Source organism: Hippocampus zosterae, chromosome 10 (genome assembly GCF_025434085.1).
Source record: "Hippocampus zosterae strain Florida chromosome 10, ASM2543408v3, whole genome shotgun sequence".
NCBI lineage: Eukaryota > Metazoa > Chordata > Actinopteri > Syngnathiformes > Syngnathidae > Hippocampus > Hippocampus zosterae.
In genome coordinates, this window is record NC_067460.1 from 25,619,595 (window position 1) to 25,639,766 (window position 20,172).

Sequence of the window (20,172 nt, forward strand, 5' to 3'; positions counted from 1 at the left end):
ACTGGGGGCGCATAGAAACGTATTCTCAAGAATTTTAATGACTTGACTTCCCCTTTGAACGACTTTTGTTGAATACAAGCGTGCAATAGAGCATACAAAAAATACTCCCGGTCATATATTCTTTATCCTCTGTGAGTTTTATTATGGGGCGGCCCGGTAGTCCAGTGGTTAGCACGTCGGCTTCACAGTGCAGAGGTACCGGGTTTGATTCCAGCTCCGGCCTCCCTGTGTGGAGTTTACATGTTCTCCCCGGGCTTGCGTGGGTTTTCTCCGGGTGCTCCGGTTTCCTCCCACATTCCAAAAACATGCATGGCAGGCTGATTGGACACTCTAAATTGTCCCTAGGTTTAAGTGTGAGTGCGAATGGTTGTTCGTTTCTGTGTGCCCTGCGATTGGCTGGCAACCAATTCAGGGTGTCCCCCGCCTACTGCCCGAAGACGGCTGGGATAGGCTCCAGCACCCCCCGCAACCCTAGTGAGGATCAAGCGGCTCGGAAGAGTTTTATTATTGCAGCTTAGTTGCAATCGCCTCATCCGTGTGTCATCATCAAACTTTTTTTCCACTCGGGCTGACTAAACACGCCGTCTGAACTCTTCTTTGGCCATCAGCCTCGCGGAGGAGGAGCGAGATGACGCCACGCCGGGCTCGGGCTCTTCGCCGCCACCCTCGCCCTTCTTCTCCGCCATCCTGGCGGCATTCCAGCCGGCGGCGTGCGACAACGCCGAGGAGGCCTGGCGCGCACACCTAAACCAGCTGGCGCGCGACTCGGACGGCTCCTGCGCCGTCTACACCTTCCACGTCTTCTGCTGCCTTTTCCAGGTAAGTCCATGATTCTTGACTCTTGGACAGGAAGACCCTGATCCCCTTTTTTTGGTGCATATTCCGCTTTGAAGGATTTTTGCACAAAAAAAAAAAAATGCAGCACCAAATCAACAGGCAGTGTGTGCACGTTCACTTAGGTCAGGGTTCGGCAGGATTCTGTAGTCATGTTGTAGTTTTTTTGCGCATAACAATGCAGTTGTGGACTTGAAGATCTGTTTTTTTGATCGCAGAGTATCCAGAGCAAATTTAGCTCACTGACCCGCGACGCCGTGAGTTCCCTCAACGACAGCCTGAGAGGATTAGGAGCAAAGTTGCTGAGGTCGTCTCAAATGCTGACCGCGTGTGTCGAGTGCCCCTTGTTGTTTATTGACGCCGACACGGTGAGTCACCTGACACGTCAGTGGATGATTTTTCAGACGCCGTGTTGTATCGAAGGTAATCTGGACCGCAACGCCTGGTTGTTCACTCTTCCCAGATCATGTCGTACGGTCTCCTGGAGAAAATGAAATTCAGCGTGCTGGAGCTGCAAGAGTACCTGGATACTTACAACAGCAAAAAGGAGGCAACGCTCACGGTAAGGAAGGGGAAGGGGTTCTGGGAAAATATCCGGTTGAGTTGCAATCAATCATTCCACGTTCTGGTTCCAAAGTGGCTGAGCAGCTGTAAGGTCGCCTTCCTCCCGAGTCCTGGCACGACACGCCAAGCCATGGAGCAGGAGGAAAAGGTAACAGGCGGTTGGGGGGCTTTAAAAGCATCGCGGGGTCCATGAAAAGTCCATCCATCCATCCATCCATCTTCTACCGCTTATCCGGGGCCGGGTCGCGGGGGCAACAGCTTTAGCAGGGAAGCCCAGACTTCCCTCTCCCAAGCTACTTCTTCCAGCTCTCCCCGGGGGATCCCGAGGTGTTCCCAGGCCAGCTGGGTGACATAGTCTCTCCAGCATGTCCTGGGTCTTCCTCGGGGTCTCCTCCCGGTGGGACATGCCCGGAACACCTCACCAGGGAGGTGTTCAGGAGGCATCCGAATCAGATGCCCAAGCCACCTCATCTGGCTCCTCTCGAAAAGTCCATCAAAACTCCTTTTTCTGGAGACCTTTTGAGAATGTTTGGGAAGAGCGGGTGTCAGAGCGGGTGCTCTCTCGCTTATGTGCATTTGGAATAGTGTTTAAAATCATCTCCACTCCAACTAAGCTCTCACACTTCTGCATTGCGATCAGTGTGACGCCGTAGCTCCGTGAGTTGTTTCCCCCTTACATACCTTTCATAAGCTTCTTTTGCCGCATGTCATCGTAAAGGGGGTGGGGGCATATCGTGGAAAGTTTACGCTCACGTACCGTAACTTCCCACAGGGGGTAAGACACGCCCCCTAATATAGTCTCATCCATCCGTGATCTGGTCCGTTTATCTTCAGGAGCCTCGTGGACGTGCTGCTTGCCAGCCAGTCACGGGTCACACATAGGCATCATTTTTAGTAAAAAGAGTGGATGGAAATTGCAGAGCGGCTCTGCTGCGTGGGGGCGGTGTGGTGGAGGGGTGGGGGGGCCACACAACGTGACTTGCTTGGGCCGCCCTTTGATTCTCTTTGCTTGCTCTCACTTCTGTTTCTGTCCTGTGACATGCTGGCTTTGTAGCAAATGGCATCTCTTGCTGTAAGTTGGAGCGGGGGCTTCTTTTTCTCACTGTCGTCATTTCATAATTTCACGTCTGAAATGAGCTGCTTTAGGCTGGCCTAGAAATGATGACTGAAAATCGTGTTTTTGCGCATTTGTTTTCAGCAACTGGAGCTGTGTCAGAGACTCTACAAACTCCACTTTCAGCTCTTACTGCTGTTTCAGGCCTACTGTAAACTGGTCGAGCAGGTCTACGCAATCGGCTCTCTTCCCAAAGTAGGCACACCAAGTGACGCCTTGACGAATAAAAAAGAAATAAAAGCACTCTGCTGTATTCTACTTTCGACATATGTACTAACAATTAAAGTGAATACAAAGAATTGAAGGGTTCAGTTGTGATTTTGCAGGGTAATGTCAGATAAGTTTGAAACGTGAGCGCTTTGGTGATCATAACGCCGCAAGCGCCTTGACTTTTTGTGACCCGTAGCTCAGCGACATGTCCCGAGAGCTGAGCGACTTGAGGAGCCAACTAAGAGCGGCGTCGTTGGAAGATGACAAAAGGACGCCGGGCGAGACGGGCGAGCCGGGCGAGCCGTGCGCCTTCAGCTCGTCCGAGGCGGCTGTGCAGGCCGTCTTGGAAGTTCTCAAGAGCGGCGGCTTCACCATTCGCTACATTCGGGAGTGCAGGTGACCTGGCGCAGGGATGAAACCGGACCATATTGGGGGGAGTGGAAACTCGGAATATTGCCAAAATATTGAAAAAAATTACTTTTCCATTTCAAACGGTAATTTTTTGGCTGGGGTGAAGGTTAAGGTTTGCCCATGAATCAATCATCAAATTCATGGCAAGTCATTTTGCGAATCGCTGAAATATTCAGAGCCATAGTTTCACCTTAAAAAAAAAAAAAGCCTCACAAAGTAAATATTCTCTGTCATTGTTGCTTATTTCAAACCTTTCAAGCATCACAAATAACTTGCATCGGTTCATTTTCATTTTTGGTGCAATTATTCAGAGAATCACTGATTCTGAAAATATTTGACAGTGACCGTGAGTTTAACTTGTGGACATCCTACGACGTAAACTCCAAGGAAAACATTTTTGTTTCCAGAACAACGTGGCCCAACCACATTTTCGGCAGCCCCTCGGAGGACGAGGTCCAGACCCTGCTCAGCATTTACTTCCGCCACCAAACGCTGGGCCGGACGGGCACCTTGGCACTGGTGGGCTGCAAACGGGACCTGAGCGACGTCACGGCCAAGCTGACCGAACTCAACGGGGAGATGCGCGACGTGATCGGCCGGGCGCGCGGCTACCGGGCCGTCGCCGCCTTCCTGCCCGACGCCAAGGTGTCGGGATCCAGCCTCTGAGCGCGACGCGCTCCACAGCTCTTCTTGCACTACTGACGAGGCATTCACACGCAACTGCGCCCGAAAATAGTTCATTTCTTTGGTCACCACCGCTTTTCTCTTTCCCCCCTCAAAATTTTACACACCTCCATGAAAAATATTTTAAATATATATATATATTTATTTATACGATCTGAAGAGAAACAAGAGTGAACCAGATGAGCCAGATGAGGTGGCTTGGGCATCTGATTCGGATGCCCCCTGAACGCCTCCCTGGTGAGGTGTTCCGGGCATGTCCCACCGGGAGGAGACCCCGAGGAAGACCCAGGACACGCTGGAGAGACTATGTCACCCAGCTGGCCTGGGAACGCCTCGGGATCCCCCGGGGAGAGCTGGAAGAAGTAGCTTGGGAGAGGGAAGTCTGGGCTTCCCTGCTAAAGCTGTTGCCCCCGCGACCCGGCCCCGGATAAGCAGTAGAAGATGGATGGATGGATATATATTTATTTTGCTATTTTCTTGAAAAAAGAGACAAAAGTCCCATATCCATAAGTAGTGACAGTTTTTGCCCAATACATTTGTTTTATGCACCTTATCTTATTACAGACTGAAATCTTCTCGACTCTGCCACCATCTTGGCACGCGGATTTCTGTGCACTCTGGCGTGGTGTATACTTCCCGGTCACACGCTAAATAGAAATAACATACCAAAGCTTTGCAATTCATCTTAAAGGGGAATTGTGCAATTTTCTTTCACACAAGTGGAAGAATTTTACTGTGCAGTAAAGAATGTATTTGAGAGAAAAAACGTAATAAGGGAGGATGTATTACTTAGTGATGTGTGCGTGTGCTTGTGTACGTGTGGGATTTTATTCGGCGGCCATTTTAGATGGGAATTATGGATTTAAATGGACTGTAGTCAAACTACTTTGAAATGCTGCAGATCTACTGTAATGCTATGAGTGCGTTATGCATTACCAAAAAAAATGGACTTTGTATTTGGAACAGCTTTTTAGCAAATGACATTTATATTTAAGGAAAACATTATTTTTGGAGCCTGTTACACACTTCTTAGTTTCTTTACGGACAAAACTATTTTCAATGAATAACTGTACATAGCGCTATTGGAAGCTTTATTCGAGTCTGTTTTTATCAACTTGCAATGTGACTTGACTGCGATTGACTGACAATCAGTTCAGGGTGCAGCTCGCCTACTTCCCGAAGAGAGCTGGGATAGGCTCCGGCGCGCCCGAGACTTTCAGGTTTGGATAATGCATGGATGGAGTGCAATTTGCATATATAGTGAGTAGAAGAGATGCATATTTTTAAAGATGTAGAATTTGTAGTCGGATGTTGTAAATAGTCTTTGCCATGTCCTGAATTTGGTGTTGTGTACACTTAATGTTACAATTAAAAATAAAATGTACCTTTGTCAAATATTGTTCATTTGTACAATGAATGTTTTGGGGATACAGTACTACAACAGAAATGTGTAAATGGTGAAAAAAATTTACTACAATACAGTACTGCAAATACCACGCAAAAAGGTAAGTGGTGAATCTTATTTTGAAGGCAATATGTTCATAAAAACTGTACTGCACAGTACATTTGTATTTCGCCGAAACAAATCTCTTATTTTGAAGGCAATCCTAGTGAGTTCCGGTATTCAGCAAGGCGCGCGAGTTTTGTTTAGTACAAAACTAGCTTAAATGTTGATGTCTGTAGCATTAGCTTCCTTGAAGCTTCGACACACTTTTGCCAAGTTCAGTTTGGTTTTGTTTCACAACTTTGATACGTTAAGTGTAATTCTCTGGCGTTCTAAAAGTTGACCTCACGCCGTTATGGTAAGTGGAGTCGAATTCACATCATTTTCTAATTTCATAGTGGGTCGAAAAGGTCGTATTCGTTTTTAACAGCTTTCAGGTTCGTCCGTGTCATTTTGAGTGGGTTCAATCTCAATCGAGCTTCATTTTACGGCACCTGTCCCTCTGTAGGTGTGCCAAACAGGACCTAATATTAGGACTACTTAAGCCTCGGGAGGTGGATTTCTTCCCTTCGCGGAGCATGAACGACTATTTGACAGAAGAACTTTGCAAAGGTAACAAGACATAAACGACTGCAAATACAAATGTGACTTGTCTGTCCACAAAGAATTTGCTCGATGAGCGCCTGAGGCCATCCTACATTCCAATCCACGCCAAAGTCTTCTTTTCAATGACAGCAAATTTACAAAGTCAAATAAAATGTCGTTTCCATTATGACATTCAGTCGCTGAATCATGGACGTTTACTCGGCTACCGTTTCCTTTTCGTTGTAACATTGTGTGCATTGCTTCGCATAAAATACTAAAAGGAAAAATGGCAACACGCACTAGTCCAAGAACCACAGTACTGTATATACTTGGACTCACAGTCTGAGTGACCTCCAAACAAGCTGAGGTGGTATGTATGTTTTGGGGGTTGAATTAGTTGACCAGATAGTATGGGTTTTAGTGAATGGATTAGTGATACATATGATAGTTTCAAATGTGTTTGTTTTTTCTCAACTACAATCGTCTTCTTTTCATGACAAGAGTTGGGACAGTTGGACCCCGACTGGTTCCAGGTGTTGACCACACGAGCGTCCTCTAAGGAAGGAAACCTCTCCGATTCGGACGACCAAGAAGAACTTTGTCCCAACCAGGAGGCAAACTTCAAGACGCCTTTGCGCAAAACTGCTGCTGCCGATGTGGCCCAAAGTCAACACTCTTCGATACCTCGTGTGTTCAGACGCAGCTATGTTCCATCCCCGGATAATGACTACCAACAAGGTGCGGAAAATTACATTTCGGATTTGAATCCATTCAAATGATTCAATCGAGTTAGGTCAACTTGGGGTTTTCACCCAAGATAATGATTGGAGCAAGCTTCCGTCAAGACAGTGAAAAGCAAGCTCTGTGGCAGCAATTCAAGCCATCAAATTGCGCTGTGTCACGCCAATAATGACTTAAATCTGTGCATCCAACAACACTGCTGCTCTGCTTCTAGTTTAGCTTTTTTTTCCCTTTTTTTTTTTTTTTGCCAAGTGTCCAAAATGTGCACCTTTTTTTTCCTTTTAGAGAATGAACTGCTGCCGTGGGACACCAGGAGTCCGTGTTTGTTTGGGCTTGCCAAGGACGCGTAAGTGAAGTGACGCTTCCGGTGCATGTTTCAATTACTGGTAAATCTGTGAAACAAACCCCATGATGTCATACACAGGGTCCCGCATTCAAATTATGGATATGGACGCCCACGCACTCCCAACTGGTTTGGTAATTATTATATATATTTTTTTAATTGAAATTTACTAGCCTGTTGTTTATATATACACAATATTTTAATTGTATTTGACTAGAATTATGGTATTGATTAAAATGTATAAGAAAATGCAGGTTTTTTTCACCTTTTAAAGTCTAAAATGTCCTTTCTTAATGGTTTTTGTTTTGTTTGTTGCTTTTTTTTTCCTTCAGATGGGCTTCACACGCCACAAGTGTCCCCAGTAAGTTCATTTATTCTCCCATAAATGTGACACTCTTGACATGAGAGGAAAATGGCAACAATGGGGTTTGAAATGATGCAGGCCAATTACGCCCAACGCATCTCCGAGAGCCTGGGCGCCGACATTCACCCCGATATCTCGTGGACCAGCTCGCTGAATACGCCGCCGGCTTTGCCTTCTACCCTCATTATATGTAAGCAAGAATTTTGTCGTATTCCTACTGTATGGAAAGCTTGACAACCACTGTGTTGCTTTTGTCCACTTGCAGCGAAGACAAATGAAAGTCCCAGCCCGACGACATTTTGTATGGGCAAGAGTGCCGTGGTGAGTTCTTGTGTACACTTTGCATATTACTTGATATTTTAACTACACCGTATACTCGATGATGATATTTGTCACTTTTTCCTTAGCTGGTTCGGAAACTCTTCCCATCTCTGTCCAACGATTCCAGACAGGGGTTGGCGTCGACGCAAAGCAATGACCCGCTTGAGCTTCTGCAAGGTATGACAAATGCTGTGACACTTCTCCTTTGACTTGTGAGTTCAGTTTCTCCCGCGATGATGATCGTAAATCAAATAACAAACGATCATATCTTAAATCTCCTTCCGCCATTTCAATGAATGGAAATCCTCAGATGACGACAGTTCTGTATTTCGGCACTGACGTCATCCAAATTTGTATGCTAAGTCAGAACATGTCGTGGTCTATCACTAACCAATGCTAATGAAATGGTGAAGTCGTAATTACTTGTATTAAAAAATACTTCCCGGCCACCCAAAAAAAATCAGATTATGATTCTGCCAAAGAATATTGAACAACGCTCCTTCTCCACGTTACAGATTCTGATTGCCCAGAGGCCTGCCCTCATCCAACGCTCCAAATGTCCCCTCGGCCATCCCCGCAGCACAACGATGGCACCCGGAGCCAGCCGCCCCCTGAGGCGATCCGTAGCCCGGCGCCCAGTGTTCCTGACGGGACCGAGAACAGCCTGCCCGTGTTTTTGACCAACAGCAGTTCGGTAGTGAGGCAGGTGAAGACCGAAACAACGAGAAGGACGGAAGAAAAAGAACACGGCAGCAGCCCCTTGGATGTCTCAATGGAGTCCGAGCTTGCGTTTTCGGAGCAAAGAGAATCCGATCAAGCGCTATGCAGAAATCCTCCAGTGGAAACCGAAGATAGCGAAATGACACTGTGGACACCGTTGCCTCTATCAGAAATTCCAGCCACCACCGTTGCCACCCAAGTGCAAGATAAATGCACAACACGAGCCAAGAGTCCGGTCGGAGCGTCTTTCAAGTGTGCTGGATTCACCCGGAAAAAGACGGCCTTTATTTACACCATTGATAAGGAGAAGCACTCGTTAAAGAACAACTCGGTGCAAGGTATTTCACCAAAACGCCTCGACGTGCTGTATACACTTGTTGTCGTCTGAAGTGCACGTTTTTGCTTGAATTTTCCGCACACGCAGACTCACATTTTGATGCAAGTTGGTATCAATCGAGCACATTTTAATTTGAAGGAAATGGTGAACCTAAAACGCACGTGTCTTGGAATTCTTGTTGTTTATTTACTTTTGCAGGGGGGGTATTGTTAGTCATTGTTAGTCTTGACTCACGTTACACAGGCCGCTACAATATGGAGATGGTTGCCTTTCATTGGACATCAGCGGCATTGACTTTTGTATTTTCATTTCAGGTCATAAGCTGCCTGTTGTGCAGATGTCGAAAGCCAACGATGAAGCCGGCGTTTGTAACGTCGGGGATGGGAAGGACGAGCTTCAGCAACGGGAAGCCGTCGCAAAAGAAAAGTTGTCGTCCTTGCGTCGAGTCAACACGAAGGATTTGGAGATGTCGCAGCTTTGCCGAGCATTTGCGCAAGACTTGAGTCAAATGTCCTATCCGGGCGCACCACCTCAAGTGGGCCCGCCCCCTCCTCCTGCTCCACCTTCTCCTCCTCCTTGCGGCTTCTCCCCGTTTGCCTGTCTGACCGCGCTGAGAGTTGCTCGACGGAAGGCCAAAAGGCAAGTCGGGCTTCACGGTGATGAAGTACCTCTCGACGAGTCCGTCGATGAGCCGGCGCCGAGCGACAGTGGCTTCCTGTCGGCCGATGCCGACGTCTCGCATGCGACTGCGGCCCGCTCGGAGAAACAGGAACTGCATCACCGGCGGACGTTCGAGTCCACGCCTACCAAACAACACGAGATGTGTTTGGAGGAGGTTTTACTTGGAACGTGGATTGACACCAAAGACACGCGAGGGAGTTTCAAAGACTCAACCCAACCTCTGGTTTCACTTCAATCCGACTGTTGTGAAAGGAAGCAAGAAATTGTAAATATTTCCCTTCCCTCGATTCAAGTGTCGGAATTCCAAACGACTTCGAACCAGAGTATGCAAATATCGGCAGGCGCCCCGCAGAAAGATGATCAACTCTTTGACGTGTGTGATGCTCAGCGGCGACCCATGAAAAGCGTCCCTGCTAAGGAAACTCCCACAACGTCCGATTCTGCTTTGAGCTGTCGAGGAAGTCTCTCTGAAAAGTGTATGTGGGAAAATAGTGATGAAAGGGAGGAGACGCTACAAGGCTTCGATGGCTCCTTCCAACAAGCTCAAAATGTTCCAAAAAGTCCCGCAAACGTGAACACGGTCACATGTCAGGCTGATGGAGTCACCGGTTGCGATGGTGATCCCAAAGAGGAAATTCCTGCGGGGTCGTATTCTCCCCCGAGCTGTCCACCAAAAGCTTCCCAAAACAATTTGCCGTTTGACAGTTCCGACATAAACGAGTCGCTTCAAGGCTTCTCTTCATTGGTCAAGCCGGTTCAGGATGCTTCAAATTGTCCCGGAAACGCAAACGCGGTTGCGGGTCAAGCCGACCGAGCCTTCGAATGCGCCCGTGATGCGACAGAGGAAATTCCCGCAGCGGCGGCTCCCGCTTCCCGGGCCCGAAACTGCGACCGGTCCAGCTGCCGGCTGACCGCCTCCCAGAAAGCTGACGTGAAGGCGTTGTGCGCCCTCCTGGAAGAAGCGGGCAGCCAGTTTGACTTCACCCAGTTCAGAACCGCCAAGTTAAAACAACCGGGCAAAGAGGCCTCCGCCCTCTCCTGGAAAGCTGACAAAGACCTTGAGGCACACTTGCTGTCCGGGATCGATTTCGATGACAGCTTTTGCGCGGAGGCAAACGAGAAAACGACTTTGACCTCATGCGGTACGACTCATCTTGAAGAATCCGCTGTTGCTAGGCAACCCCTACATGCACATACTACGGAAAAAGAAGCTGAAGAAAGTGTTGTGACAGTTTCCCAAAAATGTCTGAAGAAAACCAAACATTTATTTCAGGATTCGGAGGCGAGTGTTGAAAACGACGGGTCCGATCTGCCCGTGCGCACCTCTCGGAATGAGCAGCAATTCGTCGACGGCTACGACACGGAGGAGCCGCTCGGAGGCGTCTTTTCATCCGCCATACCCGATCAAAGCGCTCCAAAAAGTCCCGGCAACATGCTTGCGCGCGCCCGGCAAGAGGACTTTCGGAATCAGGAATCGGGAATCGGGCAGGTTGACCCTCTGCCGGGTGGATCCCAGTTCGCAGGAGCTAAACGGGTTTCCTCCGCTGCGCCGAAGAAAACGGAATCCTCGCTCGGTGTTTGTCATGAAGTTGAGGAACATCCGGCATGCGAGCGAGCATTCGGCAAAAGTGAGCCGCCGCTGACGGCGAGCGCGAAGCCTCGCTCGTTTTCAGCCAATGATCCCTTTGACGAGCTGCGCTCCGCTTCAAAGAGTCTCTCCGTTTCCGGTGGAACGACAAACGACGGACAACGAGGAAATGCTGCCGACGTGCAGACGACGGATGGTCAACTCCATCCCGTTGAGAATGAAAAGCCAGAGCATCAAAACGGTGAAAACGCTGCAAGTTCCTGGTTGGAGCTGGAGTTTTCGAACTGGAGTGGCGGTGGTGGATTCTCCGCTGCCGGTGGGGAAAACACTTTGGCGTCTGCGGCGGCCTTGACAAAAACCAAACCGCTTTTGCAAGAAGACCGCGGAGATGACCCGAGTGCAGACGTTAAAAACGGAACCTCCTCTTTCCTCAAAGGTGTTGACCATCAGACGGGCGGGTTCCGGACGGCGAAAGGCAAACCAGTTGCTGTTTCCTCAGCCGCGCTCAAAAAGGCACAACTCTTGCTCGACGATTGCTCTGAAGTGAAGGAACATCCGGTCTGTTCTCCAACGGCGACAAAGAGTGAGCTGCTGTCTGCCAGCGAGAAACCCGGGTCCTTTTCAGAAAATTCACTCTTTGCCGACGACTCTCTCTTCGACAACCTCGACCGCGGTCCGGAGAGTCCGTCTGTTTCTGGCGCAAAGGACGCAAAAACGGCAAATGCCACGATTGGGGATAAGATTGACTGTCCAAATGATCAGGTAGAAAATGGACAGCGTGATGATAATGGAGCAAATCCATCTTTGGAGATCGGTTCTTCTTCTTTACTGAGTGCCGGTGGGTTCTCGACTGCCAGTGGGAAGAAGGTCCTCGTGTCTGCGGCAGCCCTGAAAAAAGCCAAAGATCTTTTGCGAGAAGACGCCGGGGATGCCCCGAGCTCCAAAATGCAACACGGAAGCTTTTTAGGCGTCCAACGCGCTGACCTGGCAGCTGCGGGCCGAAACGTCGCCGGCGCTTCTTCCGCTGCTCTTCCGACAATCAAACCCTTGCTCGACGAAAACCTTGCGGTTGAGGAACAACAAACCTCGGGGAAAAGTGACTTCCTGCCAGCTTCATTTGCAGCCAGAGGTGACCCGGGCTCCACCTTGGAGAGTCCCGCTCTGACTCCGTATGGCTCGAAACGAGGGAATAGCACAAGCAAAGAAACGTTGGCTGGTTGTTTACCCCACAAGGTGACGCTACGAGCGGACGCTCACTTCAAAGGCATGGCGGACAGTCACGACCGAACGTCCGCAAAAGAGAATCCGTCCATAGTCTGCGTAAAGGCGTTGAACGTGAAGACGGATGCTCCAAACATTTGGCTTCATCGTCATGGGGAAAAGCCTGCAAATCCATCTTTGGATGTCGCTTCTTCTTCTTCTTCCCTGAGTGGCGCCGGATTCTCCGCCACCAGTGGGAGCACGCTACCCGTGTCTGTAGCAAAAGCCAAAGATTTTTTCCAAGAAGACCACCAGGATGACCCCGGCGCAAAAATGAAACCCGGAGGCTCCTCGGGCGTCGACTGTGAAGCGGGTGGATTTCAGACAGCGGGAGGCAAACGAGTCACCGTTTCTTCCGCTGCGCTTCAGAGAGGCAAATTCTTGCTCGACGATTGCGATTCAGTCGAGGAGCATCCGAACGATGATCCGCTAGCGAGAAAAAGTGAGTTCTTGACACCTAGCCAGAAACCTGCGTCATTTTCTGCCAAGTCCCTCTTTGGCGATCTCGGCTCGACTTCGGACACGAGGGCCGCTGGAGATGGAACGTCAGATGTTCAAGTGAGCAAAAATATCCCTGAGACCCGGCTTGGAAACGAGAACGCTGCTCCATTTGGAGACGATAAAAACACCAGGCGTTATAAGAACCTGGCCAAACCCGCAGTTTCATCATCGTCCATTTGCTCATCTTCCCCGAGCGGCGGCGGATTCTCTACTGCCGGCGGGAGGAGCCTGTCCGTTTCTGATGAAGCGATGACGAGAGCCAAATCTCTCTTCAATGATTTTGAGGGTGAAAACCAGAAGCTCCACCGCGACGCTAGTTTGCCACAAGCCAAACGGGACGGTCCGCAACATGCGGGACTCCGGACGGCCGACGGCGGAAGATCTTCGATTGGGTCCGCTGCTCTCAAGAAGTCAAAATCCTTCTCCGCCGAGAGTCCCGAAAGCACAAGTGATGCGGCCCGCGCATCCGCAGCCAGCCGTTGGGGCTTTAGCGCAGCCAGTGGCAAAAAAGTTCTTGTGTCTGACCGCGCCGCGGCGAGAGCAAAATCCTTGCTGGATGAAAGCGTCGTGGACAAAGATGCCGGCTTCCGATGGTCAAAGATGGCAAATAATCCCCCCGGCGAGCAATGCGGCGTCGGTCCGAGCCAAATAAGCCATTGCGGATTCAGCGCAGCCAGCGGGAAGCCCGCGTCCTTTTCCACCGAGGCGCTGCAGAAAGCCAAAGCTCTGTTTGATGACATCGGCCTCAGTGATGGTGTCCAAGCAGCCGACGCACGGGGAAAAACCTTCAGTGTGCCTTTGGTATCTGGACTTAATCCAGGTCCAAGCGCTTGCGAAAGAGAGAACAAGCCAGCGGCCGCAGACGAAATGGCCCACGCGGAGGTCGTCGGAGGTCGCGGACAGGAAGCGTCGGCTGCCTTAGGCGGAGGAACGATCCCGATGCCGGAGGAAGCCGCAATTGTAAACTTGGAGTCCTTGGACCTGACCGACTGTACTGAAACGCAGCAGTTGTTTCTGGCCCAGGAAGCGCTGGACTGCACCAAAGCTTTGTTGCAGGACGAGAGTCTCGCCGGACCTTCCATGACGTTGGAAAGCGCCTCTTGCCCGCCCGCACGGGAGCAAGCACGCGAGAAAAGATTCGCCGAGGGCACCGAATTGGCCGGTAAAGACCCAATCGGCATCGTCGCGGACTTGCCGTCAGCTTCGGTTTTGAAGCAGGAACTAATTGTCGTGTGATGATGATTTCAATGATTCTAGGGCAGCCTCCCTCGAAAAGAAGACTCCTGGAAGAATTTGACAGATCTCTCGACAGCCCGCGAGGATCGACGCTCTGCCCGCAAACGAGTTCTCCCAAAGGTACGACGCCGCTTGACAATTCTGAGAGTCCAATTGACAGATTTGCAATTGTTAAAAAATCTGACCAAAGTTGCCGAGGAGCAAAATTTAGCCTGCGGAGGTTTTGAGGTCAAGTCAACTCATCACAACGTCTCAAAGGCCTTCACGTGTCCACATTTTAACAAGTATTATGACGTTCCACCCCGCGTACTTTTCATTTGGCTTATTTTTACTGCGTTTCTTTCGAAGGTCTATTGAAGGACAGGCCCGTGTTCAAGTACGACGTCACACTCGGCCCAAACATCACCAGGCCGCGCAGGTGAGCCGCCGGCCGATAGCGTCCGACCATCACACGCACCGTCGTCACACTCTTGTCCCCCCCCCCCCCATCATACAGAGACGGCACGGCTTCCGTAGCGGCCGCCGCTTCATCGAAGAGCAACCAGCAGCCCTCGCCGGCGGGGTTGACGTTGCCATTTTTCAAGAAGACCGAGGCCCGACCGAGGAGGAGCGACATCGCAACGCCTCCAGCCTTCGTTCCTCCGTTTAAAAGACAGAGGACAGTCGTCGAATGGGATTCCACGAAACTCTTCTCTAAAAAGTCGACGCAAAACAATGAAGACCCGCCCACAACCGCCTCAGACCAAAGTATGACCGATCCCTTCTACGGCCACATCCCACCTACCGACGCATCTTGGGGTCAAGGTAAACATTTTGCATCTTTTCGTTACGGGACACAAGAGAGAGATGAATCCTTGCTTTGGGCCGCCGCTAGCGAACGTGCAGCTGGCCCGAGACATGCAAGACATGAGGATCAGGAAGAAGATGCGGCAAACGGTGAGGCCTCTGCCTGGCAGCTTGTTTCGAGCTAAAACCTCGGGAGCCACCAGGATACGTTTGAGGGATGCGGCGGCTTGCAGGCCCCCTGCCAAGTACACCCAGAAGCAGGTGAGTTTTCAACCCCCCCCTTTGTGCTTATCTTCTACGTATTTGGACTTTGTCGGCTTGGGTTTACAGCTGTATGAATACGGAGTGCATCGTCACGTGTGCGACATCACCGGCGAGACGGCGGAGGCTTTTCGCTTTCGGCTTGAGCTGTTCTTCAAAAAGGACGCCTTCGCAGACGAAAGCGGCATCCGACTTGCGGACGGCGGGCGGCTGATTCCCAGCGAGGACGGGACGGCCGGCAAAGAGCAGTTCTGCAGGTCGCTGATTGTCAAACTAGGAATGTGATACGTGCTTAAAAGTCCAGCGTGTAGAATTATTAAGTGCCGTTTTGTTGTGAATTAATAGAACGCAGCGACCGAAGCTTGAAACGTGTGCTGGATGGAATTTTGAGAATTTTTTTTTTTGTTCAAATTGGCGACGTTTTGTGATGTCTCCCCCGCAGAGCCTTGTGCGACACGCCCGGCGTGGATCCCAAATTGCTCGCTGACGAGTGGGTGTACAATCACTACAGGTGGATCGTGTGGAAGCTGGCTTCCATGGAGAGGTCCTTCCCGCAAACTATGGGAGGCCGCTGCCTCACACCTGAGAGGGTTCTACTGCAGCTCAAGTACAGGTGAGAAGGACAAAGGCTGCGCTGAAAGGGGGAGGGGGGGGGAAGCCCCTGAAATCACTGATTGACATGATATTTAGTGGACATGTTTGTCATAACGGGGCACACAAATACGTTTCAAGCAGCCATGCCCCGGATAATCAGTCAGCCATTTTGGTTTGAAGCAGCCATTTTGGGTCAAGACGCAATAAGGGTCAGCGTGGTGTGTGTGTGAGTGCTTAGCACACCTGCCTTTCAGTTCTGAGGTCGGGGGTTTGAATCCAAGTTCCGGCTTACCCATGTGGGCTTTGCGTGTGTTCCCCCCCCAACCCCCCTTCATGGTTGCGTAAGTTCTCTCCCACATTCCCAAAACGTTACAATTGTCCTCCATGTGAACGGTTGTTTGTCCTTATGTGCCGGGCGCCGGCTGGGACAAGCTCCAGCTCACCTGTCAGCCTATTCATTAATTCATTCATTCATCTTCCGAGCCGCTTGGTCCTCACTAGGGTCGCGGGGGGTGCTGGAGCCTATCCCAGCTGTCTTCGGGCAGTAGGCGGGGGACACCCTGAATCGGTTGCCAGCCAATCGCAGGGCACACAGAAACCAACAACCATCCGCACTCACACTCACACCTAGGGACAATTTAGAGTGTTCAATCAGCCTACCACGCATGTTTTTGGAATGTGGGAGGAAACCGGAGCACCCGGAGTAAACCCACGCAGGCCCGGGGAGAACATGCAAACTCCACACAGGGAGGCCAGAGCCGGAATCGAACCCGGTACCTCTGCACTGTGAAGCCGCCCGTCAGCCTATTTCGGTCTTATTGCAATCACCAACTCATCAACGTGCGTGTCAGATATGACGTGGAGGTGGACCACAGCCGCAGACCCGCTCTGAGGAAGATCATGGAAAAGGACGACACGCCGGCCAAAACTCTGGTTCTCTGCATCTGCGGGGTGGTCTCCCAAGACCGGGTGGCGAACCCGTGCGCGGTGGTGTGGCTGACCGACGGCTGGTACTCGGTGAAGGCGCAGCTGGATGAGCCCTTGAGCGCTCTGCTTCGCAAGGGACGACTGGCCGCAGGCGGGAAGCTCATCATCCACGGCGCTCAGCTGGTGGGTTCGCAGGAAGCCTGTGCGCCGCTGGAAGCGCCCCAATCGCTTATGTTGAAGGTACATGCAAGGCAACGTGTTTCTTTTTTTTTTTTTTTTTCGAGGGTGAGGGATGATTGTTCGAGGTGTTAACCGGTACATAAGTAGAGAAAGGTGACTTGCGCTAGGCCCTTGTGTGACTGTGACCTTTTCTCCTGGCTCGTTAGCTAATCGGAACTAGTTCAGACTGTGGAATCGCACATGTGCCGGACAGAGCCGCCTTCCTGTGTGCGGGTAGACCATTTTGGGCAAAACTCTGATCAGAGTCAATAATCCACACCAAGATTCCTCCAAGAGCCGCTTCTCCTCCACATCGAGAGGAGCCAGATGAGGTGGCTTGGGCATCTGATTCGGATGCCTCCTGAGCGCCTCCCCGGTGAGGTGTTCCGGTCATGTCCCACCGGGAGGAGACCCCGAGGAAGACCCAGGACACGCTGGAGAGACTATGTCACCCAGCTGGCCTGGGAACGACTCGGGATCCCCCGGGGAGAGCTGGAAGAAGTAGCTAGGGAGAGGGAAGTCTGGGCTTCCCTGCTAAAGCTGTTGCCCCCGCGACCCGGCCCCGGATAAGCGGTAGATGATGGATGGATGGATGGATTCCTCACCTGCTTTGTGGCTGTCGTTGACACGCAGCAAGAAACAAGATCTCATATTGTAATTTAAAACATTTTATTTTAGATTTTCGCCAACAGCAGCAGACCCGCGCGATGGGACACCAAGCTGGGATTCTACAAAGATCCTCGGCCGTACCTGCTTCCTCTGTCGTCACTGTTCAGTAACGGGGGGCCTGTCGGTTGCGTGGACATTGTGGTGCTGAGAAGTTACCCCGTTCAGGTACTCGCTGGAATCGATAAACAAAATATTTGGGTGAAATTTACACTATGCGTATACATATTCAGTGGATGGAGAGGAAGTCGGACGGAGGCGTGGTCTTCCGCTTGGCCCGTGCCGAAGAGGAGGAGGCGGCGCGCCACAACGGCCGCAAGCAAAAGGCCATGGAGGTGCTTTACGACAAGATACAAGCAGAGTTTGAACAAGAGGACATCGGTACGACTCGGATCCACTTCCACTTCTATTATTGTTGTGCAAGGTGCCGATTATCGTGACTTAAGGGGGCCAGTTTCGAACTTTCGCGGCAGGCCGGACATGCTATGATTGGTACCCGAATGGGGAAGAATACAAAAGATGACTTTTCCCCCAAAGCAAATTGAACTGTGGTCATTTGCAGACAGCAAACGTCAACTGAGGAGAAGGAGCGTCAGTCATCGAGATATTGGAAGCTTGCAGGACGGGCAGGAGCTCTACGAGGCTGTGGGAGACGACCTCGCTGGACTTGAGGTAACAAAATACTGTTTGAAGAGCACGGTGGGTCGTTTGGATGAGTAGGAAGGAAGCTAAGATGGATTAGGAGGTATTTTTAAGTGTGTGTGAGGGGGGGGGGGGTGAAGAGAAGATGCGAGGTGCAGGAACAGTCGATGCTATGTAAGTTTGATCGCTTTCAAGGTCAAAATTTTGACTTCCTGCTTCCAGGCCCTTCTGAGCGAGCAGCAGCTGGAGACGCTGCGGGCGTACGGCCGCTCGCTCATGGACAAGAAACGGGCCGAAATGCAGGATCGCTACCGTCGCGCGACGGAAAAAAACACGGACGGCGGCCAAACGAGCTGCCCTCAGAGAGACGTCACCCCTGTCTGGAGACTCTGCGTCGCCGACTCTTTGAATCCCACCGGCGACGGTGAGCCGCCGCCTTTTGCTATGTCACCTACCTAACCAATATTCTACGTACACTCACGTCTTCTTTTTTTTTGGTCTCAAGTTTACCAGTTGAACCTTTGGCGACCGTCCTCGGATGTGCAGGCCTTGTTGAAGGAAAGTCGTCGATACAAAGTCTACAACTTGGCCACGTCGGACAGGAAGAAGCGTGGCGCTGTTGGGGCACTTCAGCTCAGCGCCACCAAGAAAACACAATTTCAAGAACTCCAGGTGACCGGTATTCATTCTTTTACTTGCTTAACTAGGCAAGTTGGTTAATAGTCGGGCATCGGTAGGGACGTGAAATCAAACACCCAATGAACTGATCCCCCCGCCCCCTTAGGCTTCTCCGGAATGGTTATCAACATGCTTTCGACCGAGAGTGTCTACCGACTTTGTGGCTCTTCAAAAGCTGGAATTTGACCCTCCGTGCGGGGAGGTTGATCTGACGGGATGCGTCGTCAGTGTGCTGGATGGAAAAGGTCCGTGCGCCAGCCTCCATTGACTTGAATCCAGCAGACCTTGATTTGACATCTTTGGTTGTTGACGCAGGCCCTTCTCCTGCCTTCTACCTGGTGGACGGCAAGGTGAATTTTGTGAAGGTCCTCTGCTTCAGCAGCCTGCTTCAGGCCGGCCTGGCGGACGTCGTGAAACCCGGCGCGCTGCTCGCGCTGAGCAACCTGCAGCTGAGGGGCCGCTCCACCCGGCCCACCCCCGTCGTGTACGCGGGGGACCTCACCGTCTTCTCCACCAAACCCAAAGAGGAGCATCTTCAAAAGGCCCTCGGGCGGCTCAGGGACCTCCTGCAGGTACGGAGTAACTGTCATCAACAATGTCTGAAGTTACAGCAACGGCACCTACGTTCTCTCGGCTCAAGAGCATTTCTTGATGCCCGGATAAGTCGCTGAGATGGGTACTCGGAAGGGGAAAACGGGATTGGGGTGGGGGTGGGTCAGTAGGTTTCTGAATTGGGTGTAGTCAGTTTGATGGTTGCGTCGGTGAGACGACGGCTTCGGAGGCTGGATGAGGTGCGTGGTAGTCATGTTTGCATCCGTGTATTGTAGGAACAAGAGACGTTCTTTGTGTGCGCCGAGGACAAACTCGCCCAGGTGCTCAAGAGGGACGTGTGTTCTCCCGCTCTGCCGCCGAAAACTACACCCACGCAACACGCGTTGACAAACGTAAGGTTTCTTCTCCACTTGTGCTCGGTTTGCGTAATTTGTCTTATAAGCGTGTTGCCCTTTACAGACCACATCTCAGCAGCCGGTCAGAAGCCTCGGCTCCTTCACTCCACCGAGCAGGAACCTCCAGGCCGCAGCCGACACTTCTTCGTCGGAGAAGGACCCGAGAAGCTTGAAGAGGAGGCGAGCTGTGGACTACCTCTCTCGCGTGCCGTCTCCTCCGCCATTGTTTCTCCCAGTGGGCCTGGCTGCTTCGCCTTTCGTCAAGAAGACCTTCAACCCTCCTCGGAGAGCCAGCACCTTAAAAACTGTACGCACCCCAAACCTGGCGCCTGTGTCTGCAAGTCCGCCTGATGAAAAGGAGGAGGAAGCGTGGGTGAACGACCATGAGCTCGCTATGATTGATACGCAGGCCTTGCGTTCCAATGAGGCACTATAACTGCACTCTGCTGCATTGTTAAAGGGAGCCACAATGTAAAAAAAACATGTTTGAATAAATTATTTGTCTCTCTCTATA

At 51.1% G+C, this 20,172-nt stretch overlaps 3 protein-coding genes across 4 annotated transcripts in view; 2 read left to right on the forward strand and 1 right to left on the reverse strand.

The window, feature by feature from the left end:
- Positions 1-5,212, forward strand: part of LOC127608579 (protein furry homolog) — a 41,109-nt gene extending 35,897 nt beyond the window's left edge. The window contains exons 55-62 of the mRNA XM_052077731.1: positions 609-819; positions 1,053-1,202; positions 1,298-1,396; positions 1,472-1,546; positions 2,453-2,470; positions 2,597-2,707; positions 2,919-3,118; positions 3,541-5,212. Of these exons, the coding sequence (XP_051933691.1) occupies positions 609-819; positions 1,053-1,202; positions 1,298-1,396; positions 1,472-1,546; positions 2,453-2,470; positions 2,597-2,707; positions 2,919-3,118; positions 3,541-3,799 (1,123 nt within the window). The 3' untranslated portion in view covers positions 3,800-5,212. The remainder of the gene's footprint in view (positions 1-608; positions 820-1,052; positions 1,203-1,297; positions 1,397-1,471; positions 1,547-2,452; positions 2,471-2,596; positions 2,708-2,918; positions 3,119-3,540) is intronic.
- Positions 1-20,172, reverse strand: part of LOC127608577 (high mobility group protein B1-like) — a 201,297-nt gene that overhangs the window by 78,004 nt on the left and 103,121 nt on the right. The gene's annotated exons all lie outside the window — the stretch shown is intronic.
- LOC127608546 (uncharacterized) lies at positions 5,443-20,162 on the forward strand. 2 transcript variants are annotated; one of them, XM_052077667.1, is made up of 27 exons: positions 5,443-5,619; positions 5,770-5,873; positions 6,348-6,584; positions 6,873-6,933; positions 7,012-7,064; positions 7,263-7,291; positions 7,373-7,484; positions 7,560-7,615; positions 7,702-7,792; positions 8,131-8,673; positions 8,987-13,864; positions 13,960-14,058; positions 14,287-14,356; positions 14,435-14,742; positions 14,813-14,985; positions 15,055-15,242; positions 15,428-15,598; positions 16,431-16,746; positions 17,404-17,559; positions 17,625-17,772; positions 17,954-18,063; positions 18,256-18,457; positions 18,539-18,705; positions 18,818-18,956; positions 19,027-19,283; positions 19,539-19,655; positions 19,723-20,162. In XM_052077667.1, the coding sequence occupies exons 2-27, from the start codon at positions 5,840-5,842 to the stop codon at positions 20,092-20,094; spliced, it is 9,087 nt and encodes a 3,028-aa protein (XP_051933627.1). In that variant the 5' UTR covers positions 5,443-5,619; positions 5,770-5,839; the 3' UTR covers positions 20,095-20,162. The 2 variants fall into 2 exon arrangements, 1 of the variants encoding a protein (XP_051933627.1); XR_007964279.1 differs by lacking the exons at positions 17,954-18,063; positions 18,256-18,457; positions 18,539-18,705; ... (2 more) ...; positions 19,539-19,655; positions 19,723-20,162 and having other exon boundaries at positions 17,418-17,559.

What these genes read in the sequence shown, in the direction of transcription:
- LOC127608546 (XM_052077667.1), top strand. Translation starts at nt 5,840, where the DNA reads ATGAACGACTATTTGACAGAAGAACTTTGCAAAG. An exon ending in ACACGCCACAAGTGTCCCCA is followed by an intron (nt 7,292 to 7,372) that starts GTAAGTTCATTT and finishes GAAATGATGCAG; the next exon opens with GCCAATTACGCCCAACGCAT. An exon ending in CGACGCATCTTGGGGTCAAG is followed by an intron (nt 14,743 to 14,812) that starts GTAAACATTTTG and finishes GGCCGCCGCTAG; the next exon opens with CGAACGTGCAGCTGGCCCGA.